Source organism: Rhipicephalus microplus, chromosome X (assembly GCF_043290135.1).
Source record: "Rhipicephalus microplus isolate Deutch F79 chromosome X, USDA_Rmic, whole genome shotgun sequence".
Lineage (NCBI taxonomy): Eukaryota > Metazoa > Arthropoda > Arachnida > Ixodida > Ixodidae > Rhipicephalus > Rhipicephalus microplus.
Window position 1 is genome coordinate 254,823,533 of NC_134710.1, and position 16,944 is coordinate 254,840,476.

At 44.8% G+C, this 16,944-nt stretch overlaps 1 protein-coding gene across 1 annotated transcript in view; it reads right to left on the reverse strand.

The window, feature by feature from the left end:
• The window catches only part of LOC119162265 (protein Wnt-8a-like), a 108,770-nt gene extending 99,708 nt beyond the window's left edge, over positions 1–9,062 (reverse strand). The window contains exon 1 of the mRNA XM_075876581.1: positions 8,998–9,062. Within this exon, the coding sequence (XP_075732696.1) occupies positions 8,998–9,062 (65 nt within the window). The remainder of the gene's footprint in view (positions 1–8,997) is intronic.
• Between the last annotated feature and the right edge of the window lie 7,882 nt (positions 9,063–16,944).

Genomic DNA, 16,944 nt, shown 5'->3' on the forward strand with positions numbered 1-16,944 from the left:
TTTACAGGGAGCTGAGCTAATTGGTGTGTATTTGTTGTAAAAGAGACAGGGCATGTATACAGAGACATAAAAAAAGGAATTTCACAATGCCTGTGCAATACCTTGGCCGTTGGCCACGTTCTTTTATGATTGCTAGGTCATCATCCATAGTAGTGTCGCGAACCACAGTTTGATCGACTGCAGTTGTGGAGAAATAGTTTTACTTCGACTCCACAACATTGCATCTGAACCATTGCCAACCACACTTTATTGCACTGCAATTGCCAGAGACAGTTATTTTATTTTGCCTTTGTGGTTCACCCTGGCCACATGCCCTCAGAAACATTTTGTCACCCTCTGTATTCACTGCACTCGTATATTCAGGTGACTGATCAGGATTTTATGTACAGAGTGGAGATTTGGATCAAATGTTAAGGTAATTTACCACACCTAGGGATTTTATTTTTTCCATTTGTACATCTGGTTGGGCTGTAACCTGTGTTATAATAAGTGAAACTAAAGGTCATTCTGAGAAGATCCGAATTTCGGTGTACCATACTAGTTTAAAGAGTCTGTGCTGCGCTAGTTTTTAATAGCCCTCACATAGTTTCTCAAAATGATGATTTCAGGTAGAAGATCACCCTAAAAGGAATTCTATAGTAGATTTGGAGCAGGACCAATCATTTTGGCTTCTGCCTAACAACGAATACAATGACAAGAATGAACTTCTCAGACTGACAAGAACGTTTAGTGAAATGACATCAGACATCAAAATGAAGTCACTAACTGGCTACTTCTACCAAAGAATTTGGTTACATGCAAAGATGACTTGGTCACGAGCAAGGCATCCTATGGGAACTCAGAGTGGTTCATTACTAGTAAGGCCAAGCATATGCTCACAAGCTGGTCATATGCAACATTAATAAAAGAAATGTTTAAATCTTACTTTGATCATGGAAACGACAGTATCTGGGTTGCATATGATCCATAACTTGTATACACAATAGACAAAACGAGGAAATAAAGGCTTATGCCATCTTTGCTGTTATATTTTTATCTATGTTGTGCATATTTTCTTTTTTTACTATTCATGGACATCCCATAATTTTTATCGTGAGGTGTTCCTTACAGTCCCTGCATTATATAGGAAGGTCTCATGTGACTTGACTGCCTGTTTAAGAACAATTCATAATTTTGAGGTAGTTGGAAGTATTATGTTTGCTTTTGATTTATTGAAACAACTTTATTGTATATCTGTGGTAGCCAGTTGAAATTGTGTGGCCAATACACTCGCAAATGCTACCTTCCACTATTCAAGAGCAGGAATTATGCAAAGCCACTCACGTGAAAAAAGTACATATAAGGCATTCACACCTACGAATTTCAAATGCATCATTTTAGAAGTGAGGTAGCAGTGCTGTATAGCTAGGCACTCATGGGATCAGTAACAATTACGACTGGCTGCTGCACAGATACACAGAAGTGTGCACTAAGCTATGAAATCAGCCTGCATGCATATTTGTCATAAAGCTTGTGATATGTAAGCTCTGCATCCTCATTTTGCCAAGTACAGTCAAGCAAGCTCCTTTATAAGTGGCACTGATGTAACAGACAAATAGGTGTAAGAAACACCACTGTACAAGCATTGAAACATGTGTTGATAAGAAAACCCCATATGTGGTACCTCATAAAAGTCGTCTCACGTAGAAGACCAAAATTACTCCATGGTGCATGCCATACAAAAAGGGGTTCAACTGCTTCAAAAAGCGTGCGACTATATATAAAGGTGGTGGTCCCACTCCAGCGGCAACCACTCCGCATTTTACGCATTGTTTGCGGATGCACTGTGTTCACTGCACTTGACCAGAAACTTTGAATTAAGGTAATTCTGAAAGCTTAGGATCCCCGCTTTTTAATGACACCTGTTGTTAATGCCTGGTCAGAAGCCTTACCTAATAGGAATGAAAATAAGCATTTTCTCTGTACAGGCCACCGGCTGTACTGTGAGTACAGTGAAACTACTGAACATAAGAAAGCAGAATACACTGTGCCTTTTAACGATGTGTTATTCAAGGTTTCTATGGAGAGATAATGAATATCAACAAATTAGTATTTATTTACGCTCTAATGAGCAATGGGCAAAATAAACAAACTTTGTGTGAGATGATGATGAACAAACTTTATTTAATTAGCAGAAAGATCTTCCTCCCTTTTCTAGTGCGAGGGGGGTGAGGACCGAACCTAGATGACGGCCATGATTCCATAGGCCTTGGCGGCATCTTCAGCCTCGTATTAAGCGGGCTTGTAATTGAGAGTCAGAGCTGAGGAGCGCGGTATTCCATCCCCCACCGTCTGGGAATTCGCCTCTCATGGGGGCTTGCAGCTATGCCCATAAAATGTGGCTCAAGTCCGCCCTGTTGTTGCAGAATTTACATTTGTCAGAATGAAGTCCAGGCACGCAGCGGTTCTTTGTTACCGGACTCTGGGTCTGAAGTAGGCGCCACGCCACAGCTTGTCCTTTGTTCAATGACAAGTGTGTGGGAGGGTAAATATCTTTTTTTTTTCTTTTCAAAGGAGAACAAATATAATTAGTAGCTATTTAGACTACAATACACTCACTTTCTATGTGAAGTTGCTTCGTGCTCTGACGAAAACTTGATGAAATATTATTGTGTCAATGCCAAAGTTCATGGCTGTATATATACTTTGTCATGCATTACCGAAGAAGTGACAAAACTATACAAGCTGATATTCTCAACTTCTATATAATAATGCAACAGGCCCTTTTCTAGAACTCTATGAAAATATATTTATTCTATCTTTATTAGGGACCCTACAAGATATCAGTGAATTTAGGTAATTTTTCTGCTTGCCGGTTTTATAGAAACTCTCTCTCTCTCTTTTTTTGACGCTACTTACCAACGAGTATTGCACATCAGTAGATGCATGTTGTGCCTTTATTTACTTGTGCTCACTAACTTGACCACCCAGTGCTTCAAACAAAATATTTGCAATAAATCATTAACCTCACCGGCGCTTTTCGGTAGTAGCTCTATCTATGAAATGAATAATCAAGTTGTTTTATGTGAGTTTGAACGTTCACTTAATGTGGCGCCAGTAAACATAGTAAAGTGAGTAGAACAGGCTTGGATGATTTCTTCAGGCTTCATAGTTTGCCTCATCTAGGTAAGTCTAGTCGCCGCGCATCACAAATTAGAACCGTAAAAGGAGGAGGGCTTAGATATGTACCCTTACCACTCGCAAGACATCAGCAGGTGGGGTGGTCTCATCAAGCAGCAAATGGTGTTGGTACGCCGGAAGATTGCGCCTCCGTCACGCGTCCGCAGAACTAGCGCTTCCCGGCACCTCTTTAGTAATGTACTTCGTGGTTCAGCTGCTTGTGTTTTGCGCGTTCCTTTGAGTGCCTGTGGGGTTCGAAATTGTGAAAGTAAGGACGCTGTGATGCGGTGCCAATGCAGTGCCGCTTCAAAATACACACACACACATACACACACACACATACACACACACACACACACACGCGCGCGCGCGCGCGCGCGCGTTTTTTTCTCTTTATTTTTTTGCATAAGAACGCTGCTCAGATTTCACATACTCCACAAAAAATAAACAAAACAAAACATTAAAATTTAAACAACCGCTACTGGTTCTTTCGTTTTGTCGTGGTACAAGCGTAGTTCTGCATGAGTGCTCTGCCGGCCTGCACTTGCTCAAAAGGAGGTGCAAAGAGGACATACGCAGTACCGTTTTTTCTTGTATGCGTTATCTCCACCATGTTGGGGCGCGCGCCCGTGAGGTGGAGGTCAAGCAGCGTTCAGTCTGACATTTCATTTCTTTCTGGGGCGGGTAGCATTGCAAATCTTGCCAGATGAGATGCCCAGATCATGCATTCTCTTGCCTGCTCAAAATTCTTAAACCTGGTGAAGGGCCCTTTAAGGTGTTCACAGACAGAAAAGAAATTGACCCTGTGCGGTTAGACCAAGTTGAAGGGCCACTCACCAGGTTTGACAATTTTTAGCTGACAAGCACAATGCGTAGACGAGGCGTTCATGATCACGTCTGCCAAACTTTGCAATGCTACGCGCCGCGGAAATCGGTTCAATTTCAAGATGAAAGCTGCTCCCTCTCCCCTCTGCCGGCGCACGCGTAGAGAATGAGGACATGACGTAGGCGTAGGAATGACCCTACGTACATGGCAATGCAATGACGTTGGTCCTCTACGTAGACGAGTCTGCTCTGACGTTGTCAACAGCATACCACGTGACATGGCAAAAAACATTTAACAGAACATGCGTAGTTTATGTATTTGTTGCTTTAAGAGATTAATAAAACTTGAAATAATTAATGAGACGCAATAAAAATTGTGCGCGTTTTTCTTTCATTTTTTCCCGCGAAATGCTACGAGATGCAGGGCTTATGTGCTAGCGTTTCGCATGCGTTCGTGTCCCCGCGGTCAGTGCATTGAGCAGACGACCGCCGTGGAACGCTCCTACGCGTTCGCGCACTCATTGTGCTCATCTAATCTACCACGTCTAATCCAGCGTTTCCAAACGATCCCGCAGAAACAGGCAGAAGACCACAAAATAAGGTTGGTCAACAAAGCAACGCTGCTCACGTGCTCAGGGGCTGGACTTGTTTGGGCACGTCATGCGCACGTCACCTCATGGTCGAATGCCGGAGAGTGTGGGGAAGATGTGGCTTGCGAAGGCTACGCAGAGGAGCGGCAAGGGTTTCGAGCTCGCCTCCTCTCATCCTCGTTTAGCACCGCTTCAATTTATGGATGGATGGATGGTAAAACTTTATTTCGTCAGAAAGCAACTGCGGATTATTCCGTGTTAGATGGCCATCAACCCAAGGTTGGCGGCGACCTGTGTGGCCCACTCCACGACCCTTAATTGGACGACTGGTTCTGAGCTGGTCAACATGGCCTCCCAGTGCTCAAAAGAGGGATCACGCATAATATCTACAGGCGGGGGCACTATGCTCCATTCCCAAAGTATGTGATCATATGTTGCCACAGCCTGACACCATTTGAATTGCGGCTTAATCTCCTCCGGGTACATTTTGTTCAACACGTAAGGGTTGGGAAAAGATCGCGTCTGTAGTTTTCTCCAGACTTATTCCTGCGCCTTAGTCAACCGCTTGTGCGGGTCGTATAAAACCTCCGCTCTAGTTTATAATGATTCGTTATGTCATGAAAGTACACCAACCCATCTCTCGCGGACCTCCCCGGAACTGGCGGCTCACCTACCCGGCTGACGAAACCTCGAGCATTCAGGTGAGCCGCCTCGTTCCCAGGGTTCCCAGAGTGTGCTGGTACCCAGACAATTTCTATTTCTCTAATTTCTCGTCCCATGGCTCCATGCAGAAATCGTGCGGCGGTCGCCGATATTCTGCCCCACGCCAGATTTCGGATGGCTGCCTTTGAATAACTGAGAATCAAATCCAACTGCGAATTATAGCTAACGCTATTGCCGCTTCCTCTGCATTTTCCGAGGAGCGGGTTTTGACCGATCCAGAGGCGACCAAGCGTCCCCACCTGTCCACCACCACAATCACAAAAGCGTCTTTGTCCTGATATTCCGCAACATCTGTATAGACTGCCGCTTTGTACTCACCGTACTCAACGTGTAAAGCTCTGTCTCTTGCCTGCCTGCACTGCGTATGGTGAATCGGATGCATATTTTTAGGTAAAGGTTTTATGTACAGGGCCTTATCTAATTCTCGCCGCACCTGAATTTTAGTGTCCCCAGTGGGAGCCTCTGCTCCAATGCCAATCCTTTTCAATATGATCCTGCCCGCTTTGGTTGTGGAAAGCCTAGCGTGCTGCATCACCAGATGCGCCTCCCATAATTTATACAGGGTGTTGTGTACCCCTAGTTTTAACAGCCTTTCTGTAGGCGCGTTGTTAGGCAACCAAAGCGCTGCCTTGTAAGCTTGCCGGATCATAGCCTCGACCGTACCTTTTTCTGCAGCATCCAACTTCATATAAGGTATCGCGTAAATAACCCTGCTGAGCACAAATGCCTGTACCAGCTTACAGAGTTCTTTTTCTTTAACCCCACTCTTATGGTTAGCGATTCTTCTGATTAGCCTGACAGTAGCATTGACCGTGGTCTTAAGTTTTTTAGGGGCCACCCTATTCTTCCTGTTAGTTTGCAGATATAGGCCGAGAATTCTAATCGTTTGAGCTTCAGCTACCGGCCTACCCCCTACCTTTACCTCTAACGGGGGTGGTGGAAAATAGTGTCTTGCATGTAGCCCTATGAGTTTGTCCCGAACCACAAAGAGCTCGGACTTCGGCTAAGAGCATGAAGGTCCCGCCTCGCCTGCCAACTCTTTGACAATATTAACTGCCTGTTGTAGTGTTTCTTCCAGATTCACGTCACTATCCCTGGTTACCCATAGAGTAATATCATCTGCATAAAATGTGTATTTGAGTCCCGGTATCTCCTCCAGCCTCGGCGGTATTTTAATTAAGGCGATGTTAAACAGGAACGGTGACAAAACAGAACCCTGCGGCGTCCCTTTGCCTCCCAACGCCAATGAGTCCGATTTGATATCTCCTATTGAAATTTCTGTAGTTCGGCCCTCCAAGAATGATCTGCTGTAGCGAAATGTCCTGATCCCTGGGTCCATTTCCAATAGGTTATTCAATATTGCCTCATGCGAAACATTGTCGAAAGCTTTATTCAGGTCAAGCCCCAATACAGCTTTAGTGCCCATGCCATGCCCGGGATCTACTACATCATGTTTAAACTGTATCATGACATCCTATGTGGACAAATTGGCCCTAAAACCTGTCATAATTGGGGGAAAGATGGCCTTGTCCTCTGCATAATTCTGAAGCCTATTGAGAACCACGTGCTCCATCAATTTGCCCACGCATGATGTCAGCAATATGGGGCGCAGGTTTTCCAAGCAGAGTTTCTTGCCTGGCTCCGGAATAAATATAATCCTAGCATGCTTTCATTGTGCTCGGATCTCCCCGGCCACCCAATACTCATTTATCAAGTCAGTGATCGCCCCGACCGATTCGAAATCTAGGTTTCTCAAAATTTTATTAGTAATCCCATCCGGACCTGCGGCAGACGTAGTACGCAGCTGCCCCATAGCAAACTCCACCTCCGCAATTGTGAACTCTTCATCTAGTTCTGAGTTTTCCACCCCCGAGTAGTGTGGTAAGAAACCGTCTACTCCATCAGTTATGTACCGATTCCAGAGTTCCTGTATGAACTCTCCAATTGTGCCTTCATATTGATGCATTAACCAAGTCATTTGTCCCAGTTGCGCCGATTTTGTTGCTGCCGGATCCAAAAGATGCCTTAACAGCTGCCATGTCTTTTTGCATCCAAACTGTCCATTCATGCGATCAGAAATCTGGCCCCACTGCTTGGCTTGCAACTCAATTGTGTAATTTTTGATTTTATGTTCTAACTTGGCAGTCCTTCTGCGAAGGACGCCATTATGTTTTTGCTTCTTCCACCTTCTCAAGAGACTCGCGTGCGCTTCCCACGTGTGTAATAGTCTCGAGTCAGCGGTAAACTCCTCCTGCTCGACTGGCACTTCTACCGTGGTATTATTTACATCCTCCTTGAGCGCCTCTGCCTATGCACCCGGTCATTAATTTTCCCGTTCGCAGTGTCTGCTCTGTTTTTCCTAAATCTGTCCCAATCTGTAATTCTATGCCCCCTCACTTTGTCTTTATGCTTCGCAGCGCTAAACGTCGTGGAAAGGATATAGTGATCACTTCCTAGGGCTTGTCCCGTATTAATCCACTTTGCATTACTGATGCCTCTAAAGAACGTAAGGTCTGGAGAGGTATCCATGCTTATGCTGTTGCCTGTCCTCGTATGATCTTGTGGATTGTTTAACAGCGTCCATCGCAGATCCCGGGCAACTTGCCAAAGCCGATTGCCCTTTGGGCTGGCTCGAATATAACCCCACTCCAGGTGAGGCGCATTGAAATCTGCTACCGCTATAAGCGGAGCGCGAGCTGCTAACCGTTGAGTTTGAATCAGGAGTTGTGGCAAGCCCAAACCTTTATCTTTTGGAGAACCATACACATTAAGTAAAAACAGACTCTTCTCATACTTTCGTTTAGGCAAAAGCTCTAGCAGGACATAGTCTTCCCTGCTGCTATCTACGGAATGCTTAATGGCAGTGATGTTGCGATGGACTAGCACGGCTGTGAAGACGCGTGATACGCCCCTTGAGTCAATTCCTGGCACTGTAAATGCCTTAAATCCAGGTAAATTTACAGAACCACTAGCCTCCTTTAGGGCTATTATGTCTGGTTTACTGTCCAGATTTTGTACGTGCAACTGCAGGTTTCCCTGTTTTTGACGAAAGCCCCTGCAGTACCACTTCCAAACCTCAATTTGCTGGCGAGGCGCCATGATGAGGATCCAGGTTCACTAATGGCACTTGGGCACCCATGGGAGGCAGTCTTGCCTCCAATAGAGAATGAAGCTGCTGAAACATGCCCATGACCTGGGTTTGGGAATCCCTAAATTCAGCGGAGAGCATGCCGATACTCTCCTCTATTGTGTCTAATCTGGCTTCGATCTTTTCGACTCGAGCCTCCAACCTATCTTGTCTTTTTTCTTGTTTGCCTACTTTATCCGCAAGTGTTATTACATCCGACTTAAGACTAATGACCTTAAAAACAGGCTGTGGCATGTCTACTGGTGACATTTCTGCTAATCATTTTGCGCTAGATGCCTCATCTCCCGACAGTGGTCTTTTCGCTGTCCCCCGATTCTCCACTTCCATAGCTGCACTCTCCTGTACGCGAGCAGACGCCTCTTGCGTCGCTTTCTGTAGACCTTGCACTGCTGGTGCCTGTGTCCCATGCCGTTGGTCGTTTCTAAGTGCGCGTTCCATCTCTGCAACTCTGTTTTCCATTCTTTTAATCGAATCTCCCTGTCACTGAACCAGCGCTGCTAACTCCCTCTCTCGAGCTGTTTCGTTCTGGGAGGCCGTGCTTGACAAGCTCACCTTTTTGTTGGTGTCGCGTGCGTAGCTGTTGGGACTGGATACTCGTCCACCATCTTGGCCGCCATCGCGCCCTGGCAGTGGCGGGAAGGAACTCGACCGGTCCCTGCTTTTGCTTGTGCCTTCTTTATCCCTCGGTGACCACTCCGTGGCCCTCGAGGACCGGTCATCGTTGCCAGCGTCGCTCTCTCTTTCGGTGCTCTGCTGCCGGCCTGTTGGTGGCTTGCGAGCTAGGCGAAACTTGCAGTTCCGGCTCCCTGTGTGATGCGCACTGTGGCACACGATGCAGTCTGGCGTGCACGTAGGTGGCTCTCCTTCTGGCGGGGCAGGATGGTCCTTCCCGCAACGGTGACATAAATTACTCTTCGGACGATAGCAAACGTCCGCTCGATGTCCAACTCGTCTGCAGTTGTAGCACGTCTCGACTAAATTTCTATACGCGATCACGGCGTACAGGCAGTTCCAGTAAGTAATCTGCCGGGGTATGCGTTTTCCCCCGAACGTAATCTGAATCGCTTTTGACTTTCCCAGAGGTCTTGCGTCCAGAATATTTATGCCTTCATTCTTCTTCGGGAATCCCGCCCGAACTTCTTTCACTGGGCATCCATCATAAGCATTGTAAATCACTCCCCGCACGGAGTTTTCCAACGGCGCCACGAACGCCGAAACCGGCCGGTCACGATCACCCAGCTTGAGCGTCTTCACAGTCGCGTATGCCCCACTGCGATTTATGCACGGTGTGTTCACCGTCAACGTGTTGTTTGTGCCATTAACCCGCACAATGTCTTCTTCCACGGCAATCGCACTTGTTAGACGCACTGCTGCTCTCAGTGCACATCCGAGTTCTCTCGCTGTCACAACACTCAAGTCCCGGTTCTGGGTCCTGTACACAACCTTGAAATCCGTGGCTGGCAGCTTGAGAAACAGTCCGCGTTTCTTCCACACCGGCGCTTTCCCCCGCTTGATTTGCTGCGCTCCGTGCGTCTTGCACCCGTCGCTGCCGGCCTGCGTCTCGCAAGGCTTACTCTTGGCGTTGTCGCCATGCTGAGTCTTCTTAAATCAGTCCTGTGCCTTCAGCACTGGAGCCCTCTGTCCCGCTTCAAAACCTTTGGGCGTTATAGTCTCCCCTTTGACGTAGTATTTCATCTTCAGCCCAACAAGGCCCACGGTCACCGCCCGGCGACGCGGCCTAGGCTTGGCCTAGGAGATAGGCCTAGCCTTGCCACCGCGGGGTTAATAGGAAAATCTCGGAAACTCCGAAAACGGGGAAAAACTTTCCTAAACGATTGGTGTCCTCAGGTACAGGGCAACCTCCTGCAGACGAGCCCACTGACAACAAGTACAGAACAAAGCACGTCCGCCGATAGTCGGTCACCGGGCCGGAGCTCACGCGAAACACGTCCGCACAGCGTCTCACTCCAGCCGCGTCTCACCTCTTCAAAAAACCTGCTTTTTCCACTCGTAATGAACCGATTCAAAAATTTTTTGTGGCAAAATGTTCCTCATTGGACACCCAACAACTTCCACTGTCTCTCTAAAATTTGGTATGGGGCCTGATGAGTGGCCCTTTAATGCGAGGGCCATTAGCACTCTCATTATTTGCTCATGTGCTGCCTTTCTGAGACACGGCAAAAAGAAAGAGACTCATAAGCGTGTTTATTCGATGATGGACCCTAAACTTGCGATGGTTGACTAGAGAAGGCGTGACCGTATTGTGCAAACCCTGCGGGAAGAAAAAATTGCATGACCATGCAAAACCTTTGGCGCCTTCGTACCAGCGTAAACTAAAATATTTTTTATTCATTGCTTTCCATTCGTAGACACGGATACCTCATGTATTTTTTTTTCGAAAATTTGACATTTGTGAAAGATAATGACGCCTAAAACCCAGTTTTTAGTGCCTATATCCGTCCTCTATTCATGTCGATGAAGCACCCACTATGCCATTCATCATTGTGCTGATAAACTGGCCATGCGCTACTCACATCTGTAAGGCATTATGTGATTTTTGTGCTGTGGCTGATGACGATGAAGGATAAGCGCGTTCCAGACAACACTTCCTCTTCTTCCATGGCTGAAAACCAACGGGACGGGGTTCATTCGGGACTGCGTTCGTGCCTGCGCCTGCGTTCCTTGTTCCATCCTCAGGGTTGCGGTCAAGTAGCCAGCGGTTACTTTTATTTTATTAGATCTACCTCTTGTTCCGAAACTGTTTTAGTGCAATGATAAGTGTAACTTCTTCTTATTTCATGTCTGTTTCTTCTCCGGGCCAGAGGCCTGCCCTCTGGTCAGCCTCTGTTCCCCGTCAAGATCTTCCCCTGGAGTTGTTTCTCCGCAATGGAACCCGTAGCGTTCCTGTCGCTTTGGTGCCGACCACCGGTGGGTTCATCCGCATGAAAAATCCCAAGAAGATCCAAACCGAACTTCATGCGATCACTCCCCACTCTCTACTGATAACAGAGGTTCATCAGTTTGGACGCGGGGGGATACTATGCTGCTCACCAGACAAGGCTTGCATCCAAGACCTTCTGAAGTGCACTACTTTTGCATCTTATCCGGTGAGCTCTTTTATCCCACCTCATCTAGCTTGCTGCAAAGGATTGGTTCAGGGGGTAGACGCAAGTCTAAGCCCAGCAGAAGTCTTAGACATCTTTTCCCCAGCAGGTGTTATTTCTGTTTACCGCTGTACCAAACAGGAAAACCAACATAAAGTTCCCACTGAAACTGTAATTGCCACATTCGCTGGAACAGATCGCCCTTCGGAGATCAAGGCATGGCCGCTTATCTATAAGGTCAAAGCTTTGGCTCCCCGTCCGCTGCAATGTGCTAAATTTTGGCGCTTTGGGCACAGTACTAAAGGTTGTCGATAGGAGACTCGATGCCGCATATGCGGGGCCATATACGGGGCTGATCATAGTACGGCTGAGTGTCAATCAGACAATAAGACATGCTGTTTGTGCAAGGCAAATCACGCTGCAGACGATCCTAACTGCCCTGCAAGATCGAAGGAGCTTCAGGTGATTGAAATCATTGAAAGGAGACGCTGCTCTCGTAGAGAAGCAATTGCAGAAATTCAAAGCAGGAATCAGGGTTTATGCCGGCATAGCAGCTCGTCCACCTCTTTCTATGGATGCATCACTTTCTCAGTCCATTTCTGCTATGGTAGAAAAGGCCGTAGAAAAAGTATTAGAAAAATTTTTACTCAATCTGTCCGACTCACTCAATATTATTATGGATTCACAGATGTCGGGTGCATCTGATCGAATAACTAAGCGTATCCAACCTCCTAGTGCCTCAATTAATAAACCTGCCGAACATCAGTCAGATGTCTCTATCGATAATGAGGCAATGCCTTCCAGATCTAACACAACTGAGCAGGAAGGTATATCTGATTCAGATTCAATAAGTATTCGGGATGTAGATATGGATGCTCGCCCTTTGAAACGCACCAGATCACCTACTAGCAAACTTAATAATTCTTCTCATCCAAAAACAAAAAAGAGTGTGAAGGAACCTAGGACTAAAGTGGACTTCTTAAAAGATAATATCTTAAATCAAGCAGTTGCTACTGCTTGCTTATCATCATAGGGTGCCTTAAAGTACTTCAGTGGAACTGCCGTTCAATTCTCTCTGCAACTACAGACTTATTATACCTAATTTCTCAACAATCTCCAGTCGTCATAATTTTACAAGAAACTTGGCTGTCTGCTAAACAAAACTTCTATCTAAAAAACTATCAGTGCTTTCGACTGGACTGAGACTCACGTGGTGGATGATTAATGTTTTTCATTTCATTCAAAATTTGTCATAAAGCACACTTAGTTTACCAACAAATATCACACGATTATGAAGTGTTGGTTCTGGAAATTCACTTTCCCGGATGCGCGCCACTATCTATAGTCAACAACTACTTTCCGGCTGGAATACAAGATGAAAGAGCCCTAGACGTGACTGTGAGTTTTTGCAGAAACAGTATACTATTTGCGGGAGACTTCAATTCCCATCACGTTTCATAGGGATTCCGTACTGATTCATCAGGAAAACGGTTGTGGGACTGGACTAATCGGAATAACCTTATTTGTTGGCACTCCAGAGTTCCGACATTCGTTCGATGTAATTCGAGGTCCGTTTTAGATTTGACATTTGCTAGCTCAAGTGTGACAATATCGTCTTGGACTGTTCTTGATACCGCTACAAGTAGTGATCACTGCCCCCTGGTATTTGAAGTCAGCATTCCTTTAGTGACGGTAGATCACCAGGTGCAAAGTTTTGTAAACTACTCTAAATTTAAAAAGAACTTACAGTCAACGCCGTCTTCCTTGCCCAATATGGAAGCAAATATGAAAGCTATGAGCCTTTTTTCCACCCTAAAGTGTACAATCAAAAAATCACAGTTCACTATATCTTCAACAAAGGGAAAATTCATATCTGCCTGGTGGAATGTGGATTGCGCCAGAGATTATAGACGCCGCAACGCTGCATGAAAAAAACTCCTTCCCAACCAATGTCCGACTAATTGGAGCAATTATTCATTTGCTAAAGCTACCTTTAAGAGAACAGTTTCATTAGCGAAAGACGATTATGAAGAGAAACGGTACAGCTATTTATCCAAGAGCGGCAACAAGAAAGCTCTATTCAGATTTCTCCGTAATCGTAAAGCTATTGCAGCACACGTAAATATTGACTCAGTTATTTTTTCTCCAAATGAGTTGGAAGGTGCATTAACTGAAATTGCATTGGGATTGGAGAAGAGATTTACATCACAAATCAAAATAAAGTGTGCAAAACCGTCATTCGGAAATGATTTTATTGAAGTAAGTAGGAATAAACTTGCGCCCGTCGTTCGTATTCTGCCAAACACGGGTCCTGGACCAGTGGCGTCACTTCAGAAATGTTAAAAATATTATTCGACATCTCTCTTCAAGACCTCCTTAACGTTGTCAACTATTCACTTGGAAATAGTTGGATACCTCCTGACTGGAGACTTGCAAAAATAATACCGCTTCTTAAAAAACAGGGACTAGGAATGCAGATAGATAACATTAGGCCAATCGCTTTAACATCACACGTAGTTAAGTTAATAGAAAGAATACTTTACATTAGAGTTACGAAGTTGATAACAGATAATGCGATACTCAGTGCGTGTTAGAGTGGATTTAGACCAGGTTACTCTATATGATGGGTGCATGTTGATTTAGAGGCTCGTATAAAGCTTGCTTGGCACAGACGACAATATGCGGCCCTAGTAACCCTTTATTTAGCCAAGTCATATGACAGTGTTGAACACCCTATTCTTATCAATGTCCTAAAAGAGCTTACGTTCGTGGAGTACATAACAAATTGGACATACGAATTTTTAAAAGACAGAAAATTTTATTGCTTCCAACGAGGTGTTTCCACGCCGAAGTATAGCCAAACGAGAGGTGTTCCTCAAGGCTCTGTTCTATCGCCTGTGCTACTTCACATTTTGTTAAGTTCAATACCACTGAGTGATAAGGTACAAGTATATGTATATTCAGATGATATTGCGTTCTTTGCATCTGACAGCGATATTTATTTACTACATTCGACTTTACAGTGTTATTTGGCAACATTGGAAACCTGGTTTCAGAAAATTCATATGAACCTGAACGTAACTAAAAGTGCTATAATAGTTTTTCCATTTGACGCACCAGTTGCTATTTCTCTTCAGTACCGTCAAGAAATAATTCCCCAGGTTAACTGTAATAAATATCTGGGCGTACTGTACGATCAAAAACTGAGCTGGCGTGACCACATTGAATATATTAAAATTAAGGCTACACGCGCTGTTGGAATGATAGGTAGGTTTGGCCGCCTTCGTTCCGGTCTTTGCAGAGATACGCTGATCATGATTTATCGCATGTACGATCGTCCGATTCTTTAATTCGGATGTGTACTATTCTCTGGTGGACCAGCATACAAAATAAACCCCCTGATTTTCTTAGAGTGGGAAGCTCTACGTAGTTGTTTAGGTGTGCCAAAATTCACAGCTAACAATGTTTTGTATTAAGAAGCTCGGATACCCAACCTTGCTTGCAGATTTCGTATTTTAACAGTAAAAACCTATTTAAAATTTTCTGAATCCACTTTAAGAAGGCGACAGTTTGTATTCTTTGCCGAGCCTGCTGTCTTTTTCAATGAGCATTGGTCCCGTGTATATAAACCCCAAGTGCTATTTGTTCAAACACTTCTAGATGCTTTAAATGTTAATATATTCGAGATCATACCATCTGTCAAACCAATCGCCCAAGTGCAAATAAAATTTGACGATATCTTCCCCATGAACGCTAAACACTTGCCCTCTAAATATTTGATTGGTTTATTCGAACAACACCTGTATCTATTAGGTACTAATATAGTAATTGAAACGGATGCATCTAATAGTGGCGAGAAGGCAGGTGTGGGTATTTTTTCTCTCTCATTATTCTGATCATTTTCTTTACGCCTCCCAGATTATACACCAATATTTGAAGCGGAATTAATGGCCGTTATACTAGCTATTCGTAAACTGCCTGCGACTCATTCGACAGCAGTGATAGTGTCTGACTCGTATTCCGTGTGTTCTTTTTTATCATCGTCGTCAACATCAGCAGTACTAGAAACTTTTAAATCATTAATCCCAGCAAACATTCGTCTAGTGCGAATGATATGGGTGCCAGGCCATCGTAGTATATTTATAAACGAGATGACTGACACACTTGCGCGAACATCTATCGATCTTCCGATTGTGCCAATCATGCCTCCTACAGCTTATGTAACAGCAGCGAGGTTTAGAACACTTTCCCTTCTTGAAGACTCGTCAAAAATTATGATACCGAATCCAGATTTCTCGCACCTGCACTTCACATGGAAAAATAAATGGTGTCCCACGCGTAAATTGGAAGTCTTGATAACAAAATTACGTTGCCGTGTACCACCTCTTAATTTCTACTTAAACAGGTCTGGTCTGGTGCCATCCCCTCTGTGCTCAAGCTGTAACGAACCTGAACATATCGACCATTTTCTTATCACATGTCACTGATTCAAAAATAAAAAAAAACTGCTTCGAAATTTTATTTAAAAAACTAGGAATATCACTTAATACTCCCAATATTTTGTCTTTTGGGGCCACTTCATTGGGACGCAGCGACAGGAACATCTGCGGGGCTCTCTGCGAATTAATATATAACACGCGAAGATTACCTTGCTGAGTCAGCAATCAGCTCTCGAATTTTACTAGCCACACTTCGACTTATTATTTAGCTGGTACACTGCAATGATTCAACTCTCAGGAGAATTTCATATAACGATTCCACCTCAGATATTCAACAAATTCTATTATTTCTCTCCCCCCCCTTTTTTTCTTTTTTTACATTGCGCCAAATTAATTTCACAGTCAAAACACAGTAATCATATTCCCCTAATCTAGAAAATCTATAGGTATTGACTTGCATTAACCACCGGCTTCTTGGCCAATCCCCCTTAGTGGGTGAGAGCCACAAAAGAAAGGAACAAGCAAGAAAGCAAACACGCTCTCGCCCGCGAAGCTGCGTGGACAAGTGCATGGTGGACGAGATCGAACTCCTCGAGCAACACAGATTGCCAACACTGGCAATGTACTTTCGAGCCTTTCAAAAATACGTCGACCCCGCAACAGAGTTTACCCTGCTCTTGCTCAACGCTCTCTTTCTCTCTCAACGCCTACGCATACGACATCGAGGGACATATCTCATACTAATGAAAGCGGACGTCCTGTGCTTTACCCAAACGTGGATCGCGAGAAAACCGTTCATCAATGCCAGCAGAGTGTCTGGCGGGCGGTGTTGTACGTTAAACTGCCAGAGACCACAGTGGATGTCAAGCTAACAATGGCCAGTCAAAAGAGTCACAAAGGCAAACATAAAACTATCCAAGTGAACCGTTTTATTGACAATATATGTACCTCTCCGG